The sequence below is a fragment of the Oxyura jamaicensis genome, chromosome 1 (assembly GCF_011077185.1).
Source record: "Oxyura jamaicensis isolate SHBP4307 breed ruddy duck chromosome 1, BPBGC_Ojam_1.0, whole genome shotgun sequence".
Lineage (NCBI taxonomy): Eukaryota > Metazoa > Chordata > Aves > Anseriformes > Anatidae > Oxyura > Oxyura jamaicensis.
The window spans coordinates 112,550,663-112,572,762 of NC_048893.1; the positions used below are offsets into that span (position 1 = coordinate 112,550,663).

The 22,100-nt window shown below is 47.1% G+C and overlaps 1 protein-coding gene and 1 long non-coding RNA gene across 2 annotated transcripts; both read right to left on the reverse strand.

Moving 5' to 3' along the window:
- Positions 1–608: 608 nt before the first annotated feature.
- RIPK4 (receptor interacting serine/threonine kinase 4) lies at positions 609–21,285 on the reverse strand. The gene is made up of 8 exons (XM_035315844.1): positions 20,956–21,285; positions 15,060–15,351; positions 7,685–7,833; positions 6,807–6,856; positions 5,553–5,711; positions 4,468–4,574; positions 3,687–3,939; positions 609–2,890 (listed from the first exon to the last, which is right to left on the reverse strand). Exons 1-8 carry the CDS (start codon positions 21,135–21,137, stop codon positions 1,713–1,715), a joined length of 2,370 nt encoding a protein of 789 aa, XP_035171735.1. The 5' UTR covers positions 21,138–21,285; the 3' UTR covers positions 609–1,712.
- LOC118160835 lies at positions 16,394–16,991 on the reverse strand. The gene is made up of 3 exons (XR_004747701.1): positions 16,957–16,991; positions 16,799–16,803; positions 16,394–16,596 (listed from the first exon to the last, which is right to left on the reverse strand). It is a non-coding gene; the product is annotated as an uncharacterized LOC118160835 (long non-coding RNA).
- Positions 21,286–22,100: the final 815 nt, after the last annotated feature.

Consider the following 22,100-nt stretch of genomic DNA (forward strand, 5'->3'; position numbering starts at 1 on the left):
AAGAAAAAGGAAAAAAAAAAAAAAGAAAAGAAAAAACAAAGTATTGACTTTTAGGCTAGATTCCCACAGGATGACTTTGACTCCTAAAATCAGATGCTGAGGTGGCATTGGCATTCGCATGCCAGGTATGTGTAACAAAGGTCCTAAAAGCAGGAGCAGCATGGCTCCCCAGGAGGTAGGAGCAAAGCACAACACACGTGCCTGCCCTGTGGCATGCATGGTGGGAATGCCCTGCTGGGGAGCGGCCCGCAAGTCACAGCACTTAGTGACAAAGGGAAGATGCAGAACCCTTTGATTTGCTTCAAACTGGGAAAGAAAACCAAACTCTCTCAACAGTTATAGCATTAGAGAAAAGCATCCCAGTTGTATATCAAAGTGTTTGGCACACACCGGCTAGGTTATGCGAGTCTTTATTCTATAAATGTCTGTAACACCTCCCATTCTTTCAAGTTCCTAACCTACTGTGCAAAACCTAAGGGGAATGTAGAAACAGGAGAGCCTTACAACTCAACTATTTTGCCTTCAGCATCATTAAACACATTACAGTTGCGTGCTGCTGCTGGCTGCTGGGTTTTCAGACGCCTTAAAAACTACAAAATACAAGCAGATATGGAACACAATCTTTTATTAATAATGTATCACATTTGAACTTTGAAAAGAGTGAAATTAAAAGGTGTATTAAAACATACCCACTCTAAGCAATCTATTTTCTTCAGTAGAAAAAAAGCATACAACAGGTAGAAATACTATATACACAGTATATCAGTGTAGTCAACACACAGTTCATTCTCCTAGGACATGTACTGTGGCATGGCTGGTATAGTGCTCTAACATTTTTTTCTCCAAACATTGTTTTGCAAACAGATATAATGGTGTTAGAATATACCATCCAGTTGCAGTCCGGTATGAAATCTTTAACTTCTGAATTTTTGAGACAAACTACCAAGCACCTAGTTCAGTTTAGTGATCTTAGAACACATACAAGGTGACACTGTATATGAAGATATTTGTGTTAAGCTTTTCCTTCTGCTTATGTGTCGTTGGGATCCTTCCTTGTTAATGATAGTCTGCCTCAACCGTTTCGATTACATGGAAATCTGTAAACAATGTGTCTCCATTAAACAGAGTACCTTCTGACAATGAAACTTAGCCAGGGTCCATGATTAACTATACCTTAAACACCCTTTTCCTTTTCTCTTGCATTCATTTCAAGCAGATTTGTGTTGGGTTTATTTTATCATAAAAGGCTTTAAGCCCAAAATATAGATCACTGCAATAAGCCAGAAATCTACCCCATCCTTTTTCTGAGGAAAATCAGAAAGTAGAATGTTAGTTCTTAAATTAGTTCAGCGTGTCAAAAAAAAAAAAAAAAAAAAAAAAAGCAGGGGGGAACCCACAAGTTGCTTCTGACTCTCACAACATCCTTTGGAGGGGAGTATTACTATACAGGTGGGGCAGGCACACTCACAATGGATGATCCAGACCACAGTGTGATGCACTCCAGCTCTTAACCTTCTATTTGGCCTTAGTCCATGTGCACCCTCACTCACACACTCAAGCATGAGTAGCTTCTTGCTGGCTGCCCCTCAGTCCATCTGCTGACACTGCTGATGAGCAGCAGGTCACTGCACAGCTGGAGAAGGCCCTCATGAGTCAAGCTCCAGCAACCTTCTCGCACCAGGTAGAAAAGTAGCAAGTCCCGTACCTTTCGATTAAGTCTCACTTAACAACACAGTAACTGAGCTATTACTGCTTTGCTGAGCAAGCCGTAGAAGGGTCTGAAATGTGGGTCTTTGCAGGTCAGTGAATGCCCCGTGCTTCAGAAGAGCCTCGACTGTTTTTGTGTGCCCTCCTCGTGCAGCCAGATGAAGAGCTGTCAACCCCTCATCATCAGAAACGTTGATATTTCCTGAACTGACGAGTTCTTCTACTACTTCAGAGTGCCCATTTTCCGCAGCAAGATGTAACGCTGTCCTATTTAAAGGGCCTCTGGCCAGAACACTGGCCCCTTCATCTATCAGCAACTTCGTCGTTGCTAAATGGCCACTGCGGGAGGCCAAGTGCAGAGCTGTACATCCTTCCGCTGTTGCCGCCTCGATGTCTGCACCGTGTTTAAGGAGCAGCCTCGACGTGCTTGTGTGGCCCGTTTCAGCAGCTATGTGGAGAGCAGTCTGCGAGAGCGCATTCGGTATGTTGACATCTGACTCCAGGTCTATGAGAAGGCGAGCGACGCGGTAGTGTCCTCGCTGAGCAGCCAAGTGAAGCGAGGTCCTTCCATCCACGGTCTGCACGTTTACGTTTGCACCTGGCTGCTTGGCCAGGAGTTTTACGATGGGGAGGTGACCCTGCCAGGCAGCGTAGTGCAGGGGCACCCAGTCATCCTTTCCTCTGATGTTCACATTAACGCCTCTTCTCAGCAGGATCCGCACAATATTCTCTTGGCCATACTGACAGGCTATGTGGATGGGGGCTCTGCCTTCAAAATCTACCTCGTTCAAGGATGCATTCTTATCAAGCAGCATTTTGGTGCTGAAATCATCCCCATTTTGGGCAGCAAAGTGAAGAGCAGTCCACTGATCCTCATCTTTGGCATTAACATTGATTTTCCTTGCCATAATCAGCTCCACAATGCTTTTAACTTTCTTCTCAATGGCTATGTGAAGAGGAGTGGAACCTTTCTTGTTGGTGAGGTTAGGGTTAGCATTGTAGAGGAGGAGCCATTTGACACATTCTTCTTGACCAGCTTCAACAGCTAAGTGCAAAAGACTGTAGTTCCCATCTAAAACAATATCAACGTCTTGAGGCTGGAGGATCTTCATCAGCTTGCTGGTGTCTCCAGCTAAAATGGCCTCCGTTAGCTTCCTTTTCTGTATGTCTGTAGTACCAATATCTAGATGGAAAAAAGACAACATCACAATGCTGATACGTGCTAATTCTTACGTGCCCCTGGCTAGAAAAGCTGGTGGCTTCAGCAATGACTTCAGACTGCAAAAATTGCCTCCCCCTCCCACTGCCATACCTGCAGAGGTTTCAGAACCATCTCACAGGTCAGATTTGGAGCCCACACTTGTCCTTATCCTGTTTCCAATGAAACTAAGAACAAAGGATGCTGTGGTTGGTCTCCCTGCACTAAACATACTTTGCCTAAGTGGAAAGTAGATGCCTGTTTTTTTGCAGTGCAGACTGAAAAGGGAGGGACGTGTGCACAACAGGGTAGTCTTTATTACAATGTTCAGGGGAGCTGCTGAGAAAGTTGCTTGACTCTTCCCCAAAGACAGGTGCTCAGACTTGGGCTTTGTATAATTGAAGAAGCCACAAGCTCATCTGGCACGTGGCGTTGGCTTTAGTCTCACTCCAAGCAGGACGCTAGACTAGGTGACCTCCCTTCCAACCAGCCTTTCCATGACTGATTCTGTAATTGCTTTGATGGGAATTAAGGTCACTCGTTTTTAAAAGTAAATGAGATTTATTGTTTCTCATTAGACCATGTTTAGGAACCTCCTCACTCTTTTTCTTTAAATAACTACCTCCTGTAAAAAAATCTGTAGTGCTGACAGCAGGAGAAAGCAAGGCTAACAGTGATTTCCAGAACGTTATTCTTCATATGACCACTCTCTGACCCACCAACTCCCATGCCCTAGTCCAAACAATTACAAAAACAAACAAACAAAAAACCCGACCATTACCTGAACTCTCTCTTTCAAAGGAAAGGGAAAGGGAGCCTCTGGATGAAAAAGCGGAATCTACGGACGAAACTCCTGAAAGCCGCTTGTCGCTGGCAGCAAGTTTGGATTCAGAAGAGCTGCGGCTGAGATCTTCAGGTCCTTCCATAGTCTGTGAAATCCCTGAATCCAGCTGGGACAACAACTCTGAGAGACTGTAATCCTTAACTGATGCTAGAACAGGCTCCTGTTTCGGCTGGGATAACGCAGACATCCCCTTCAAGAGAAGCACACAAGTATTTTAGAAAGGTCAGTAAGGAAAACCGAGCCTGAGCTTCTACAAGAGGAAACCTCATTTTGTTAGCTTGCAGGTACCCTTTAAGCACCGTTCTTGTTAAATGAGACCTACAAATAAGGCCAGTGAAAACTTTTATATGCGGGAGAGAAACTTTCATCAGTACTCTCACAGCCACTAAAACCACATGGCTCTTTTATCTACAGCACTTTTGAAGACCAGACACACCCACATAGTTCCAGCCTGTACTTCCTAACTGTCCTGTTGTCCCTCAGCAGTCCAAGGATCCACTGGCACTCAGTTTTGTGCAGCCGATCCATACATCTGCTGTCACTTCGGCATTCCAGGCCTTCAACAAGACCCACTTCTACCAGGCAAGAAGGTGTTAAAAAGCACCAAAGAGAAGGTTGTTTGGAAGGTACAGGTCACAGAAGAACCTGCTTCTCAGAAAAAAAAAAAAAAAAAAAAGGAAAAAAGTGCACTTTAACACTAAATAGAAGGAGAAAATACCTCAGACCGTTGCTTCGGGGAGCTCTTGGTGTCCAGGTCCTCAGCTATCATTTCTTTTGTTTCATCTTCTGGTTTCTCACAGAGGGCCTCTGTTTCTGAAGTGATTTCTTTGAAGAAAGAAATACAGGGTTTTGTTTGTTTGTTTTGTCTTGGTTGTTTGTTATTAAATAAGAGTCTTCTCCTGAGATGCCCTGCTGCCTTCCTTATCGCTAGAGCTTAATGGCTATTTGATATTCTAAGAGAAGGACTCCTGTTTTGGCTATTCCACATAGCACCTCATCAGTAGGTACAGAACTGCAGCTAAGCAAAGAGTGCAAACGACTCACTGAACAATTAATTCTCACATTCAGACCAGACTTATGGTACGTGGTGGCCACACCACAGGACTGTAAACTAGTCTACTGCTGGCAGACTTAAAAATATGTTCCAAAAAGACGCGATACCTCTTCCAATTAGTTCCCATACTTTGTTTGGGCAGGAAGAGGGAAGTAGGTGGGGGAAAGAGGCAAATCTCTGTCATTAATGTGAAATCAAGCTACTTGGAGATAGTACTTGCTACACTCTTCTGCACATCTCAGTTCATAACAGGTGCTTTGGATGAGTTCAAACCTTTGAGCACAGGTGCCTTTTTTATGGGCAGAAAAACTACAGCACAGATTGTTTTGTAAAAAGAAGACAATTTCATTTCTTAGCACACAATGGTGTATTTCAAGAGCCAGGGTGTTCAACACTCTGGCATGCTAAAAATCACACCAAGTCCAGCTTGGCATATACCCTGATACAGATGATCAGAATTGAACATAAACCACCTCCCCTCAAGGTTCTGGCTAAATGGATCAACTGGTTCAGTACAGATCTTATTCCTGACGTGTTTACATAATGCTGTCATGGTCAGACTTGTCCCCAGATAATCTCTTCCTCCATGAATGAATAAGTGGCCTGTATCATTGTCTCTCCCATACAATGTGCTCTGTTTATTCTGTCACAAAGGTTCACAGCACTTACCCCAAGGATTAGCAGAGTCCTGAGCAATAACATGACTCATAGAAGAAGAAATAGGCGGCCAAGTTACGAGGAAATCTTACCTTGAAATGTTGGCCGTTCACCAGGATCATCTTGCCAACATTTTTGCATCAGTTTGATCAAGTTATTACATGAATGAGGTCTGGATTTGGAAACAGCAGGTAGCTCTGGGCGGTGGCCTTTAACTACTTTTACCATAATATGTAAAATGTTGTTTTCCTCTGTAAAGCAAAAGCACACAAATGAAGCTCTCTCCGCAAAAGGAAGGATTTCTCTTTTGTCTAACAGCATTAACAGTGTATTAGGCAAAAACTTGTTTTTCATGCAGTATTTTTTTCTAGATTTCTTTACCAACAGGGAAAAAGGAAAAATTGGACCTTTTCTCCCACAACACATTCAGCAACACAGTAACATCTACTTCCAGTTACCAGTTAAAATCAATCGTCAATAAGTGACTGTGTGCTTTTTCTGCCCATAAAAGGTGCAGAACCAAAGAAAAAATAGCAACAAAACAATTCTTTGCTATGTCTCTTTGGATTTCCGTATCTCCTGTAAGAAAACTGAAGAACAGTTTTCATTTAGACCAGGTACCTCAACTTTTCATAAAGGTAAAGAAAGACCACAGGTCAAGCAGTGAAGCAATGTGGCTCTTGATTCTCAAGTAAACCACTGGGCTAAACGGGATCTCTCACTAGAAGAAAAATGAATAGTAGACTGGAACCTGCTCAAACACGTTTGCTATACATAGGCTAGTTGCATACAAAGGAAAATAGTCATAAAGAATAAATAACTGCCTGTAGATTGGTACATTTGCTGTGGGGCGGAACAAAGCTTACTCACAGGCAGCTTTTTTTTTTTTTTTTTTTTTTAAATCTGTACCCACAATCTACAAATAAACTCCAAAACCTCTCTACAGAGAAGCTGTTTCTGAAAACAGGTTGGCTGCCTGCCAGCTGGCTTTGCCCTGCGCTGTTCCTTGCTGGCCACCAACGTCTGTCAGAAGTCTGAGCAGGCCATGCACTGACATGGATCAGTACAGCAAAGTCCAACAAAAATGACAGCAAACTACAAAAAAAAAGGTGCATATCAGGGCATGCTGTGACACCATAGGTTCTACTTTTAGGATGTAGGTCAAAGGAGGGCTTAAAATTACACTTGGCATTTGAGATCTTACATATGCTTATGGCATAAGGCTGTAGGAATTTGGAGGGCATGCATCATACTTGTAAACTGGGGCTGGTGGAGACAGAAGCGTGTTTATCAATGGAAGAAAGGGAAAAAGAAGTCCAACACAACCCTCAACACATCAGACTTACCTGCAAAAGGCTTCTTCTGTGTAAGAACTCCCCAAATCACAATGGAAAAGCTACAAATAAATACAAAAAATTACTTCTATAAAAGCTTTAAAAAACACAAACAGACAAACAAAAACATTACTATACAGAAGCGTAACATGTTTTGGTAAGTTCTCTTTTCTTGGCCTTCATTTTCGTTTGCATTTCAGCTGAGGAAACACACACAGCCAGATGCAGCCAAGAACCATGATCTGAAGGTCTAGTTTGTGCAGGGAGGGACCTGAGGCAGTGAACACAGAGAGTTGCCGAAGACTGCTGATTTCTTGTTAACATCTACCAATTACTCCACAAAGACGCTAACAAGATCAGAGAGCAGCAAAAAATTGCTAGGGATGTTATTTAATGCTTCTACCTTGCAAGACAACTATAATACATATATATATATATATATATTCCACTTACAACATGACATTCTTTTAATCTATGTCTATGACTTCCTTTTCCTAATAGCCTTACCATGAAAGAAAAACCAAAGAGATAGTGATGAAATCCACCAAAGATAGCTAAGAATTTTGTCACAGACTAGAAAAGTAGGTCAGGATGTACCTTTTGATGGGGAAATTAAAGGTGGGCAGAGTGCCTCCCATGCCAGTTGCTAATAAATAAACGTTACTTGGTATGATTTCCATAATGCTGAAGACCAGGATCAGCTGCAGTTTGTTAAAAGTCTTCTACCTTGTAAAGACTTCGCATAAAGAGAACTAAACAAGAGTCTTTGCAAGACAAGGCTCAAACTAGAGTTGGGGGCTTCATGGTCAATTAAGTTTTATAAACAGAAAAAAAAAAGAGGACTCATTAATTTAAAGCTCTTTTTTTAGGTGTTTTCTCAGTTAACTGACCTGTACACGTCATGTTTGGTGTCAAAACACCTGTTTTTCTCTTTGATGCGCTCGGGAGGAAGGTATGCAATTGTGCCACACAAGCCGTCCATGCTGAGGTCATGGGAATGGGACAAGCCATTGCACTTTGCGAGTCCAAAGTCAGAAATCTGCAAAAGACAGAGGAGGAGGGAAGTGCGTGCTACCATTAGACTTCAGAGGAGCTGAGAACTTTTCTGTAGAGAATGATAGATGACCCCCCAAAACAGTGAGCAAACTCTGGAAGCATTACGCTGTGGTAGGCTTTTCATTTTATGGTTAAGCTAAAAAAAATTAAGCGGCTTTTTGCAAGCAGCAGCACGTTAGCCCATTACACAGCAAACACAACAAACAGTCAGCCAATTTATTGCAATTTAAAACCAGTCAAAATTCAGCTAGTGCAAACTACAGGTTAATGCAATTCCTGGTCTCACCATCCCCTTTCCCTATGTAACATCACGTTGTATGTCATGTTGAACTGTTCTGAGCACCTATTTTCGAGCTCGTGGTCTGAAAATGAGTGCAAGAGACTTGCTCTTTCAGATATCACTGTTCCACTGACCCTACCAACAAGGACCAAGCCCAACACCAGAGGCACAAAGTGTTTAAAACACACACGCACACACACTAAACCCACACAGGGAATTCTTTTTGGCAACTAGCAGATACAGCAAGTCAGTGCAGTGACGCAGTGAACACAGCTGAAATGAACCAAACAAGTGACAGCAAGTTTAGAAAAAGGAAAACACACCTCCACTTTAATTTGAAGTGTCAAACAAATATGCATTCATTTGCTCTCAAAGGCATACCAATCATCGAGCAAACAGATAGGCAAGGAATTTTCCTTTGTCTTACTGATTTCCCACTGGTCAAAAATGTCTATTATGCTAAGTGGAAATTTCAAGAAGAGCCAAGCCTTTTTATTTTGACCACTCAGCCCACTGACGTTGGTCTACACGTTAGATAAGATGTGCCCTTCATGCAACATCCCCCCAGCACCACCACCAAAAAAAAAAAAAACAACAGACGTGTACCTTCTTTTTATCTAATAAATGCTCAGTTTTTTCAATGACTCATTCCCCTAGCACCTTTTTGATCTTCACAGCTTCTCCTTTGAGAAAGTTTTCCCTCAAAACAAGAGGCATAATTAAAAAAAAACCTTTATTTTATTGAAAGAGGCTCCAGCTTTACGCTTTCAGAAGCTTCTCTCTAAAGATAACCGCAAGGCTAGCTGTAACACGTCCCCGTTATTGGAAAGGGGTAAAACTGCAGCCAGCCCCACGCTGCCGGAGAGGAGGCAGGCTGCACAGCCATCACTCTTCAAATGCCAGGAATCTCCCCTTGTCATAAAACAAACAAACCAGCCCACGCAGCTTCGGCAGGAACTTCTCCCAGGAACAAACAACTTCGGAGAGACGTTCAGGAGGAGTCCTGTACCCTAGCACACAGGTATTTTCCCACCTGCTGCCTGCCTGTATCTTAAATCTGTAGGGCAATGTGGGAATGACTTTGGAAGAAGAAGAAAAAAAAAAGTGAAGTCATCTGGAGGAGCAGTTTCCCATGCCTGTGGGGCTGTGCTCTCAGAGGGGACGTGCAAGAGGCCCAGAAAGCAGCAAGTAGGCAAGATCAACAAGCCAACTGCCCCGGGGAGAGCCGGATCGATGGCCCCAAGAAGCAGCAGGGTTTTGGGGCAGCTGGTGCTCCACGGGAGCACAAAAGCACAACGCCAGCACCGTGCAAGCCCTCGGTGTCAGGTTAGTAAACGCTCCGACTCCTGCAAGCCCGAACAGATCCAGCCTGGCGGAGCGCTGCTCTCCTTTGATTAACGCGAAGCAGAGGTTTGCACACACCTCAAGAAATCCACATGGCACGCAGGAATAATTACAGAAAGGCCCCTTCCCCTTTGCCCGAACAATACCAGGTTTCCTGCTGTGTGAGTGAAGAGAAAGGACGAATTGCGGGCAGCACGGTGATCCTGCTGTGTTACGGAGGGCCACCAGCTATGCCACGTGTGCCGAGGGCTGCAGGCTCAGCACGTGAGGCACAGCAGGGCCTCACTCCGAGCCTACACACCAAAAATCTGTTACAGGACATGGCGTGCCCCACACACAGCCCTCGAGGCTAGCGCAGCTTCCCCTTGCAAACCCTGCTGAGAAGGGTCAGGTTTTACACAAAATAAAAGGAAATTCATCTGCAGAGCAGAGCTTCAGTCGCACCAGACGCAGCAGAGAGCACTGGACCTCGGAGAATTGTCACCTGCCAGGCTGCAACAAAGGAGCAAGATGCCGCAGACAGCTCTTGCGGCTTTCACGAGTCCCTTTAGGGTAAATTTTCCACGCTGCATGGGGTAGTTAGTCAGGGAGTTTCTTTCAACGTCAGTGGGAACTGCGCAGTGGGTGGAAGGCAGCCATTTGCCTTATCTCTCCTGCCTTGAAATTGCTGGTTCTGCCGCACCAGGCGTCCCTGCTCCTTCCTTACATCCCCACTGGCCCCAAGCCCACCCCATCACCTGCCCCGTGCCTGTATAATGTTCAGCCTGTAGCCTCGCTCCTCGCCTTACTCATTTCGGATGGATCCCACCACGCTTCAGAAGCATACCTAACATCCGCGGAGCTAAGGGGAGACACGGAGGCGACAGACTGCTTCATGCAAAACACGTGGTGAAGGGGTAGGAAGAAGAGGAGAAACGTGGGCCAAACCCCACACAGGCAGTGGGATTGTTCATGTTCAGACAGCTCAGGCGCTCTCGGCCTTTTAAAGGGCTGCATGAAAAGAAACACGTGAGCAGAGACTGGGGAGGGGAGCTGCACGTGCTCCCCAGCCCGCAGCCCTGCAACATGACTGCCGGGCTGCAGATTTGAAGGGCATTTTCCAGAAATCTTTTTTCTTTTTTTTTTTTTTTTTTGTTTTGGTTTGGTTTAAGTTGAGTGTTCTGTGCACATAGCTTAGCTGCTCCTGTCAATGGCAAAAGTTTCCATTGCAGTTTGTTAAAATCCACTCACTTGCAAGGTTTTAGATGCTTGAGTTGGCCGAGTTATTTTTTACTGCTTCTGTAGAGACCAAAATCTCTCTCTTTCCCTCTTTTTCTTTTCCTTTTTTTTTATTTTTAAAAAAAGTAGTCAATATGTAACCCAAACAACGCAGGGATCTAGCTCCTAGAAGCAAAATTAATGCTTGGAAACTGACGGCTCCCAATAGCCCACCCTAATGTGTGCGAGCAGTTCCTGATGCTGCATGTCATTTTTCTGCAAATCATGCTCAGGAATCCACCGCAACGGACTCGGGGACAGAGTTCACCCAAAGGTCTTCTTCAACAAATAGGTAACATAAAGCGGTCAGATTAATTTTTAATCTCTGCTGGCATTCCTGGCATTTGTTTCTGGCCCAACTGTCTGTGCACTTGGTGATAGAGGATGCCGCCGTATTTGTCCACAGGGTTTGATGACGGGCTTTTGTTTTTGTTTTTTTTTTTCTTCTTTATTTTTCTGAGGGCAAGGTGGAAACGTTGTTTGGTTTTGTTTTTTAAGAAATGCTCGAAAGTTTTAAAAGACTTACATGGGTTATAGATTTGGAATACGAAACATTAGGAATAAAAATTAATTCTCTTTATTCCAAGCGTAGACACAGCTGGCACATGCACTTCAAATGTGTGTTCGGAAGCACTGGTGTAAAGACTTCAGCTAACTACAAAACAAAGTCCTTTTAAGACAGACTGTATTCCCATCCTTTTCTAACATGTCCTGAAACTTTAAAATCTGTTTTAGCTGAGATGTTTGCATGGCTTTCTTCAGAAGAGCAGAAACCACGGTCAAACATCCACTTTAATCCATCATAAATGTGCATTACCATAGCAGGGATGGTCGTGCTCCCTCCCCTCTGCCGCTACTAGAGAGAATTGATCGAGGTGAGAATCAGCTCGGCTGGCTGGTGTCAAAGAGCCAGGTAACACCAGCCCTGCACAGACACCTTGATCAGGAGGGGTGGGAAATGGAGAAGGGACACACGAAACAAAGCCTCTTCTCCTTTCTAATAACAGGAAAGCATTTGCAGCTGATAAAAAAAAGTCGGTGTTAACTACATCAGCTAGTCTAACGAAAGAGAACCTCTCATCACCAGCCTGGCCTCCAGCTATTACCTTGACCTACAGCACATGGAGAAGCTTTATGCCAAGCACATTTTCCACCTGCCTAGGCTTCTTCTGACTTCAAACTCTAAAAATTTTGCTGCTCAGCTGAACCAAATAAAGGTGAAGACTGACTGAACACGGAGAGGTTGTCTCTGGGGACTGCCAGCACAGTACAGCAGCAAAGTTCACCCTGGCTGAAGTTGGAGCAAAGTAGGGGAAAGCAACTGCCAGCTCATCCAAGTTCAAGTTCTTTAAAAGAAAATCTGGGAAATGAAAAATAACTGGTGGGATTTGCTGGTGTATGTACCTATATACATAAGCTGTATAAGAGAAACGAAGACAATAATGTTTTTCCCCAAAGGTATTAAGTTGCAGGCAAGCTTCGTTCTAAAACTTGAATGAAAAGTAACTCTTTTAAGAAGATAAACCTGGGCAGCAGTAACTGAGCATGTGGGCACAGCAGCGGCCAACAAGGCAGGTGGAGAGATCTTGCACAGGGGGTGTATTCACCTGTGGAGGGCTCTGGAGAGATCCCATGGGATCTCCAAGCAGCGAGCACGCTACCGCCCGTGAGGGCAGCGCAGGAATGCGGCACTGCTTCCCCGCCGACGATTGCCACATCCCAGGGAGCTCGGAGGAGGGATCCTGATTTTGTACAGGGGACGGAGGGCTGAAGAACGAGCTCGTTAGATGTGGTAGAGGTGAGCGAAAGCGAGGTGTTAAGCAGCCTGTACTTGAAGGCTGCATGTGTGAAACACCGGAGAAAGGGGCAGGGTAGATCTCGTTGATAGAGAAGCAACAAGCTGAAATTAAGGAAAAAAAAAAGCAGGCTGTTTGTTGCTAGCAAAGCTTGCCTGGGTATGCAGTAATCTTCCCAAGGAAACCACGCTGCTTAAGGCAACTCAGATGCAACAGGACATGGAGGGGGAGGGAGCTCCCACCTAAGACTCCTTTCAGGGCAGGAGGCATCCTAGAGAGGACAGCAAAGCCTTATCCTAAATTGCACATTACGTACATACACTTAAAATCACCAAAGAATCCCCCAGCATGCCTTTGAGAAAATTAATAAATACACAGCTATCTGTATCCCGGCTCAGGCTAATCTCATCCTCTTAATTACCCTCCCAATAACAAAATTCAGCACACACACTTATGTAACACGCAGGAGACGGCTTTATGATACGGAGGCACCCACTTGATGATAAGTTCTGTGCAACACTACTGCGTTAGTCATCATCCTCACTTGGGGTTTTTACAGTAAGTGTGCTCGTAAAAGAAGAAGGGCGTTTCCATTTAACTAGCAACATGGCACAGAAGCATTCCTAATGTACTCCACTGTAAGTCTGTCTGCTTCCTGGCTCAAGGGCAAACAGCTTATAAAAATCCTCCCTACCTCCAAACTCTTCTTTTGCAGTCTGCAACATCTCTTCACACACTTTAGGATCCTATTAGGGACAGGTCACCTTCTAAATTAACACTAACATTTAAAAAGTAAAAACACTTCAATCATTAGCTTCATTAGCCTTCCAGCAAGAATATGCACATTAAATCAAGCTGCAGGGTCTGGAATTTAATTACAAGTTTCACATCACACAAAAAGGAGGTTTGGGGCCACATTTTTAAAGTGAAGACTCCTCACAGAATATGCACATCTCCTATTTTGCATGTGGGTTCGTATGTCTGCTTCGCTGCATGGAGGGGTTCCCAAGAGGCCTGCAGGTCTAAAAGACCTCTGCCTGAAAAAAAGGTTGGGATTAGACCATTCTTTTCCGAGCTCAATGGAAAGGGTCTGAAGAATGTGCTCTACATGCGAAACACAAAGCAGCAACACTTTAGGGATGTTGACAATGACCTCACCTGAAAAAAATTTTTGTGCATTTTGCACTTTGCCCCCTGGTATTACATCACTGCGCAGATATAGGCTACGCAGTAGGCAGATATCAGGCAACATTTCAACCTCCTGAAATGGTGAGAAAAACACAGCCTTCACATCTTGGTTCACTGATGAGTCAAGAATTAGGAATTTAAGAAGTTATGCAAGCGTGCATAAAGTTAAGGTAAATAAATCCTTAACAAAGGCCTTTGAGCACCAGTGTGTGGGAATATGCTTTGAACAGTTCAGATCTTGATGTTCTGGCCATAATACCAGGGCTGTCCGTAGTTGCCTTGTACCTGAAGAAGAAAATCCTCCTAACAAGTAAACCATAAAGTGGCCTAGAAAAAAAAGCTGAGACCGTGCCCGGACTGATTCCATTAGGCACATGCTTCCTATGGCTCCAACCCTCTGAAGACATCAGGAGAGGTGTTTCCATTTCCTGAAAACTTCCTTTTTAGAATAGCACAACAAGCCCACGGCCATCTGGCCAGATTGAGGAGGACAGGAAGAGAGGGAGAAGACGGATGATGGCACTGGAAGATCTGTGACTACTTGTGCTGAATTGTATCAGCCAGGTATGGTTACTCCTGCAGTTCTAAGATTTACGAATTTGGCTACTGATTTGGAAAGAAAAAGAAAAAGGGTATGCTTCAGTCTCTTTCATCTCCAAAAGAAAGAATTAGAAAGCAAACACGATCTCCTTAGTCCAGCTGTCAAAACAGAACCTCCAAAAGAAGGCCGGCAAATTTGCTAGCTTACTCTGGAAAAGGGTGATAAAAAGAATTCCATACTGATATAGCTGGAAACATTTCCCTAAGTGACCTCTGGTATGCATCTCGACAGGGATACTTTTTCATTGTATGTGCTCTGAGCAAAGAAAAGAAGACAGTGAGTTGCCTCCAGGAAGGCTCTGCTTCTCCAGACTCTCACTGTACATGAGATTTGGGTATTTAGTGCAATGTACAAAGCCAAAAGGACCCAGACAGAACAAGGTTGCCACTGGGAGCTGCAGAACTGGCAGAGATGACTTAGAGATTCACACTGCTTTTCTCTCCATGTTCTCATCTGCTTTATGGCCTGTCTGTAGGGAATTTTGTAGCAGAAGGCACAGGGTTCCCAAAACCAGGGTTTGCTGTGCTAGCACCCACCTTCTCACAGGCCCTGCAACTCTACCTCTATTTATGTACCAAAACGGTGCATAAATCAGGTAGACAAGTTTGGGGATCGGAGTGGTTGGGTCGGTGGGCATTTTCCCAATTCAGAAGGAATGCTTCTGGGCTTCTCTCTGGCCTTTGAGTTTGGCGAAGCAGGAAAATCTCAAAGTGGGGTTTGGGCTCAGGGTGCCCAAGGCATACCTTGACGTGGTAGTGGGCATCAAGCAGGATGTTGGCAGGCTTGAGGTCCAGGTGGAGCAGCGGAGGGGACATGCAGTGCAGGAAGTTCATGCCCACGGCCGTCTCGTGGATGATTCGGAAGCGCAGCTCCCACGGCAGAGGCTCGGAAGCCAGGAGCTTTTCCAGAGACCCTGTTTCCATGTATTCCATGACCAAGCCAACTGGCTCTTTACAGATGCCATAAACAGGAAGGATGTAGCGAAACTTGGCCATTTCCATCTTCCTGGCCTCTTCCAGTAACTCCATGCGCTCCCTGCGTGGAAGAGAAAATATGGTAAAGGATAGAGTGGCTGCTTGCTCCCCCAAAACGCACACAACACATTTAATTTCCTATGAGAATTATGAAACTGAAAAACGCGTTTCGTGATCGCTGCCTGGCCGGACCACGCTGCATCTCTCCAGCCTCTACCCCAGGCACGTTGTCACATTTACTGGCTTGGCTTTGTGCTGCCAATGACGGCTCACAGCTGCCGAACCGCAGGCAAGCTGCACACTTGAGCAGCACAAATCCCCCTAGCGCACGGCCTGCCTCTCCGCTTTGATGTGTCCGCGGCAGCGCTGCTAGGAAGAAGCCCCAGATGTGTAATGCCCAGGTTCACCACTGCCGTGCCTCCCCGGGCTAAAGCCAGCAGCTTTCTGTGAGTCACGAGGCTGCCTCCACCAGCAGCCAACACGGACAGCACCGCTTCAGCTGCCCTGCTGACACAGGCTGACAGCGCACAGAGCCAGGGCTGGCAGCCAGAGCCCCTCAGACTCGTCCTATAGGAGGGGAAGCTCCCTGCCACGACCAGGGGGATGCAGCAAAAAACTCTCTTCTGCCCAAATCCAGCTGTGGCCACTGCAGCACTACCTGTCCGAGGCTGATCCTCGTTATTCAGGAGGTACCGAGCACCCACGGGCCGCAGCGATCTGATGTGCCCTACTTTTCTCCTTAGCAGTGGGTCTGACCGAGCAAGAAGCAGCAGACCTTTCTCCAAGAAAAGATCAGGCTAAAAAACGATTTAAGAGGGAAGGACAAGATATTGGGAGGGAAAAAAAAAAAAAAGATAAGTGAAATCGTTTGAAATCGTTTCTCTCCATTAACCATGTTGGCTCCTGCTGCTCCCTACAGCAACTTGCTTGTGAAATAATTGCCTTTGTAGACAAGTACCCAGTTTGCTCTCTGGCATGCTGGAAGGGAGCGCCTGTGAATAACACAACCAACTCCTTGCCCCCAAGCCACATGCATAGCCAGCATAATTCACCAGGCTTCAGCGAGCTGAGTGCCGGAGTCCCGATGTAAAACACCCGTCTGAGCCCTCCGAGGCAGAGCAAGAGTCCAGCAACAGCTCAAACATAACAGGAGCTGCTGGGCTCACGGGGACCAGGGGAAGGGGTTCCCTGGCTAAGGACGGGCTTAGAAAGAGTCACCAAGGTCAGGGAGAAAGAGCAGATGCTCGAAATTATGTATTTTCCCCAGCAAAGAGAGAATTTCCACTTAGAGCAAAATAAAAAGCCTCTCTTTCTGCTTTGACCAGGCTCAGTTAGTTCAGTGAATAAATTGACTAATTAACAGGCAAGCATCCTTTATCCAGTTTATCTGTTTAAATAAATAAACATAATCATTACCACCTTTAGGGTCTTCCTATACCCAGAGCATTCGAAAATAAAACCTCTGATGATCAAGCACAGCCACCGTAGTACAGGTTTCAAACACAGACCAGACCTCCCCACTTAAGCTTCAGAAGATAGGAAAGAAAAAAAAAAATGGCAAAAGATAAGAGAGCCAGAATACAACTAAATCATTAGCCGAGTGCTGGAGTGCATTTGCATTAATCCTATTAGCACAAGCAGCTCCTCAGACCGAGATCCTCTCCACCAGGCCAAGATGAAAGGTCCTTACCTCCCCTTTCCGCTCCGCGCAGGGTGCTACTGGCACCGGCAGCCTCAGCGCTGTCAGTGTGCCCATCACCTCAACATCCAAGCGCTACTGCTGCAACAAAGCACGCTGAGGTATCGCTGAAGTTCAGCTTTAGCAGATCAAAGTCTGTTTTTTTATGCTGCTCGGTTACTCATAGTGCTTAGAAATTATTCTAAGAATAATCACCAAGAAACCTCCCTCCAAAGGAAAAAGGTGCTTGCGAGGCTTCTAAGTCAAGAGGCATGAGACTAGGCTCTGTCACAGTTTCTTATTTGGCACCTACGTGGTTAAAGAGTCTTTGGCTCCATTCCCCTTCCCCCTCCGAATATTCTAAGATTACAGTGATTTTTTTTTTTTAAAAAAAATGTTTGCACCCAGGACTGCTCAGCTCCCGTAAATCTAAGGGTACATATGCTTTCATAGCACTAGGGGACAGGGGCACGCACTGGAAGAGATCTAGCCCTGCGTTCGGTGGCAAATAGCGTCTGCCAGAGAAGATGCTGACAGCTCAGCCATTTTCAAACCAATTAGAAACACTGGCTAAATCAGCACGTGGGACCTCGGGCAGCCCCGAGGCAGCCCCTGCTCCTGCTCAGGGTCAGGCCGAGCTGCTGCTGCTGCACTGTGTGGATTCTCCTGAAGATGCAGCGGGGCACGACGCTTGTACCGCAAACCCTGCTGCTGCAAGACCTGCGAGAATTATTACAACTGTACTCATATTTGCATGCATCCGGCCTTTATGCCCTACAGATAACGTTCTGTGCACAAAAATACAACTTTAAACTCACCGGGCAGCCCTCGCCAGGCTCCTCTCCAGTTACCTCTTTACAAATTGCAGGCAGTGCAGACGGGGTCCTCAAAAGCACGGCACCCCTGGATTTTTCATGCATTCTTTCACCTGCACCATGGCAAACGTTTAAGAGAGTGCTGTCACCTCTGCTGTGCAATTCACAGCTTTAGTGACCTCTGCACGACTGACCCTCAGAGGAGAACATGAACAAGAGAAGAAAAAACCCATAGTCAGGGCAGAATATGTTTCGGACCCAAAATAAGGAAGAAAACCCCCTCTTCAGATTAGCACAGCCCTCTGACCTGCTAACAGATCTCTGCTGTACAGCCCTGGTATGGCAGGAATACAGGTCCTCCTCTTTAACGAGCGCGAGGTGAGCACCAGGTTCTACCTACACATCCAAAATCTGCCAGAACAGACACTGTCACCTCCATCACCTACCTGAATATACACAGCATCTGCTAACAGCGAGAAATTTCTAAACCCAGCGCAGTTTCTAAGTTCCACTCCACTTCTAAATCCATGCAGAGGGCTTTGTTCATTTTTTTCCCAGCCAAGGAGGCGTCCCTTTCCACCTCCACACCTGGTAGCCACCCTCACCAACCAGCACACCTAGCCAAGAGCCCTCTCTGGGAACCGTTACGTTGTTCATGCTCGTTAGGGCCTGCGTGATTAGGCTCAGCAACAAGAAATTCACCATGACCTCCAGGTTGATCTTGCAGAGCTTGCCCCCTTTTTCTCCAGGTCAGACTTCGGCTCTGGCCCACGGAGGTAAGGAGAAAAAGCCTTTGCTTTCCCCACTGCGGGTCCTGGGGGTACCCTCCTCCGCCTTTCTGGACCACACACTCTTTTCTTCAGGTTTACGTTGAGAGCATCTGGAGCTGCACGTGGGAAACGCAATGTCAGGGGACAGAAAGTGGGAACGAATAAGGTTTTAGAGATGGAATTTGGCTGGACAGCCTGAGAGGGCCTGGATTAAAAATATTTCTGGTGGTACACTCAATTCTGCTGCTGCTTGGGGCCACTTCACTCTCCGGTGAGATAATTACCAAGGGAATTACTCCAAATCTCCTACTGCAGAAACAGTAGGAGAGACTACAGAGCACTACCACCACCAAACCATTACAGACAGGGTTTTAATGTGGTACTAAATAAATAAATAAATAAAAAGCTCCTGTGCTATTCAGTTAATGTTTCTGATACCACTTGTAATTTTAACTCTGCGTCTCCAGACAGTTCCAAGAAACAGCTTGTCCAGTGAATCTCCTGGATTAACAGTGTAATTACACAGGCTTGTTTCAACCAGCTCGAACAGCCTGTCAACTACAGAGCTGGTGTTCTATTTTGTCCGTGCCCCCCACCACCACACGAATATACAACCTCAGCTCAGTTTTATTCTGCAGAAACAGCTTTTTCAAAGGCCTGCGACCCCTCCAACTTCTAATTAACACTCCCCTTAAGTGCACGAAATAAATTCTGTAGTAAAACAAGTACACCCGTGTTTCGGTAACTGGATTGCCAAGCTGCATGCTGCAGGAGTCTCCTGCCCTCCAAGTTCCCAAATGCCCAAACCATTTTTGTTCGCCACACGTCACGTTCATGTAATCTCTCCCATCTGCAAACCTCACAACCACGGAAAGACGGGTGGTTCTCTGTTCCACACTGAATACTAGCACAGAGATTTGGTAGCATCTCTCAAAATTAATCATTCACATTACAGTAGGCAGGGGCATCCTTTGTGTTATACTCTAAAAATTAACTTTGAACACGTTTCTAAACATATTCCACAGATAAAAAGTGTAAAAACCATTCTAAATTACTTTTAGGGGATGCTCTAATTTCAATGGCAAAATCAGCCAGCTACGGTACTATTTTGATTACGTCTCGGTACACATCAAGTTTGAAATCGACTTTGAAGCTTTAATGGTAGGTGGGCCTGTGGGTTAACCAGATAACGCATCCTCTGCCACTCTCTGAGGTCTTTTCCATTTTATTCACAGACAGTACAGTTACCCGACGCAAACATTCGACTCTCCATCTCCTTTTAATAAGGAGCACCTTACTCTGCTATGTAAGCCATGCCTCCAGCAAATTCAGGCTGGCAAGATGCCCCCCTACCCCAGCGGTCTTGCAGGAGACGGGCTCACAAACACCGTCAGTCCCGGGCCAGCTCATCTCCTGCTGCTGCAGGAACCGCGACAAGGGAAACCTTCTGCGACTCAACCACCTCACACCCCAAGGAGCGAGCTGCAGAATCAGCTCGTGAGCTGGCGGAGATCCCAGCCATCGAGGTGGAGCTGGAAAAGCTCCATCGGCGCGACTTGGCCGCGCTCCCCACCTCCCGCACAGATGCTGACCTGCCGGGAAGTTACCGCTGTCCCTCCGAGCAGCGGGATGCTTCCAAAGCGCACCCCAAAACCCTCCGGCCTCCTTCGTTTGGGACCGTGCCGTGCCCTCCATCGGGGTGGCAGAGAGCGGCCGAGCAGCTGCACGTTCCCACCACACGGTGCCTTGCCCTGGAAGGAGACGTGAGGCATGGAGAGCCTCCAGACCCCATTCTGTGTTGCCTCCAGACCCCATTCTGTGTTTTCACTCCTTTCGCAAGGGCTGAAGCACGGGACCAGGGCAGGGCAAAACGCCTTGCGAGCGGCCCCAAGCGAACAGGCGGGCCCACGCCGCAGCTCTTCCCAAGCCGAGCCGCTTCGAGCGACCAAGTGACACTCTTCCCGGCCCCACCACATCTCGTGGTGGCCTGGGCTTCACCCGAGTGTGGCAAAGGCCACGTTCGCTCGGGGAATGGTTAATTCCGAGGCTGTCTTCCCACGTCTGGTCACAGTGTGGCTGCCATGGGCTGCGTGCGCGGGGCTGGGCTCGCCTGGTTTGCTCGTCTTCAAGCAAGCACCAAAGATCCGTGACTCTGGGCTACGCCGCCTGCTTCGCTGCCCCCAAAATAAGGTTACCCCGGCAGGGCAGACAGCATTACAACCCAGTTCGGCCAGGGAAGCGTCTGAACCGCTGTCACGCATCTGCGTGCACTGTGTCGGTGAACCAGAAAATGAGGATAAAAACCGAAATTCCCGAGGCTTTGGGGGTCTCCTCCCACAGCGGGCACAGCCGAGCCCTTCCACCCCGCCTTCCCCCCGCAGCGCGCCCGGTGCCCGTCTTACTTCTCGTCCACATGGAGGCTGGGCGAGCACTTGATGGCGAGCCAGGTCTTCCAGTGGAGGTGGCGCACCTTGTACACCTGCCCGAAGCCCCCCGAGCCGATCTTCTCCCAGCTGCCGAACTCGCTCTCCTCGAAGGCTCTCAGCAGCCCCACGGCCCAGGGGGAGCCGCTGTCCCGCGACATGGCTGAGACCGACCCTGCCCTGCCCGGCTCGGCACGGCTCGGCTCGGCACCGCCGCCCTCCCAGCGCCGGCCCAGGTGAGTCAGGTGCGGCCAAGGGGGGGGGAGGCGGCGCCGTCATTTCCTGGGCCGGGCCCGGCCCCGCCGCCACGGCGCTGGCCCCGCCGCCTCCGTGGGCGACGGGGAGGAGAAGTGCGGGCCCCGGGGGGTGGCCGCCCCCTGCTGCCCCCCCCGGCTGCTGCCCCCGGCAGCGGGGCTCCGCTGTGAGGGCAGCCCCAGAGGGTGTCCTGGGCTCCCCGGGGAGCAGCGCAGTGGGCGAGCCGTGGCCATTAAGTTGTGAAATAAAAGGGGGTGGGAGCGCCGGTGGCTGCTCGCTCTGCTTTCCTTCCAGACAGGGCCCGCGTCCCCCTGGCACAAGGGGAACCCTTCCTCAGCCCGTCATCTGCATCTCCCAGACCTGTCCTGCGGAGGATGGAGGCTGCCCGGGCATGTTAGAAGCATTTCTTAGGCTCTGGGAAACAGAGCTGCCACGCACTCATGCATCTATGCCTTGTAGTTGCCTTGGCATGAGGGATTTTGATTAGCCCAGCTGCAGGCTTCAGTCCCTGGATCGTTTTTTTGGGTCTAATTGCAGGACCGATGAGGTGTAAGCTGTTGCTGAGACACGGCCGCTGAAAAGGAGCCTGCAACCTTTGGTACATAATGTAATCGTAAGGGGGCTGCTCCTATCTGCATCGTGGCCTTCCCGCCTGTCACATGGCTAAAGGTTGATAAAGCTCCTGTTTGTTTGTTACAATGAGTATCAGACTCGAGTTTGCTGTTCTAGGCAGTTAGTGTACAATTTACTCTGGCGGGTTAGGCAACAGACAGAGGACAATGTGTTTTAAAGCTAGGGTAATATAAGTAAGCCACTGTGTTGTCTTTGCAAAGCTCCATTTTAAAAGAATCTATAGAAACGTTTAATTA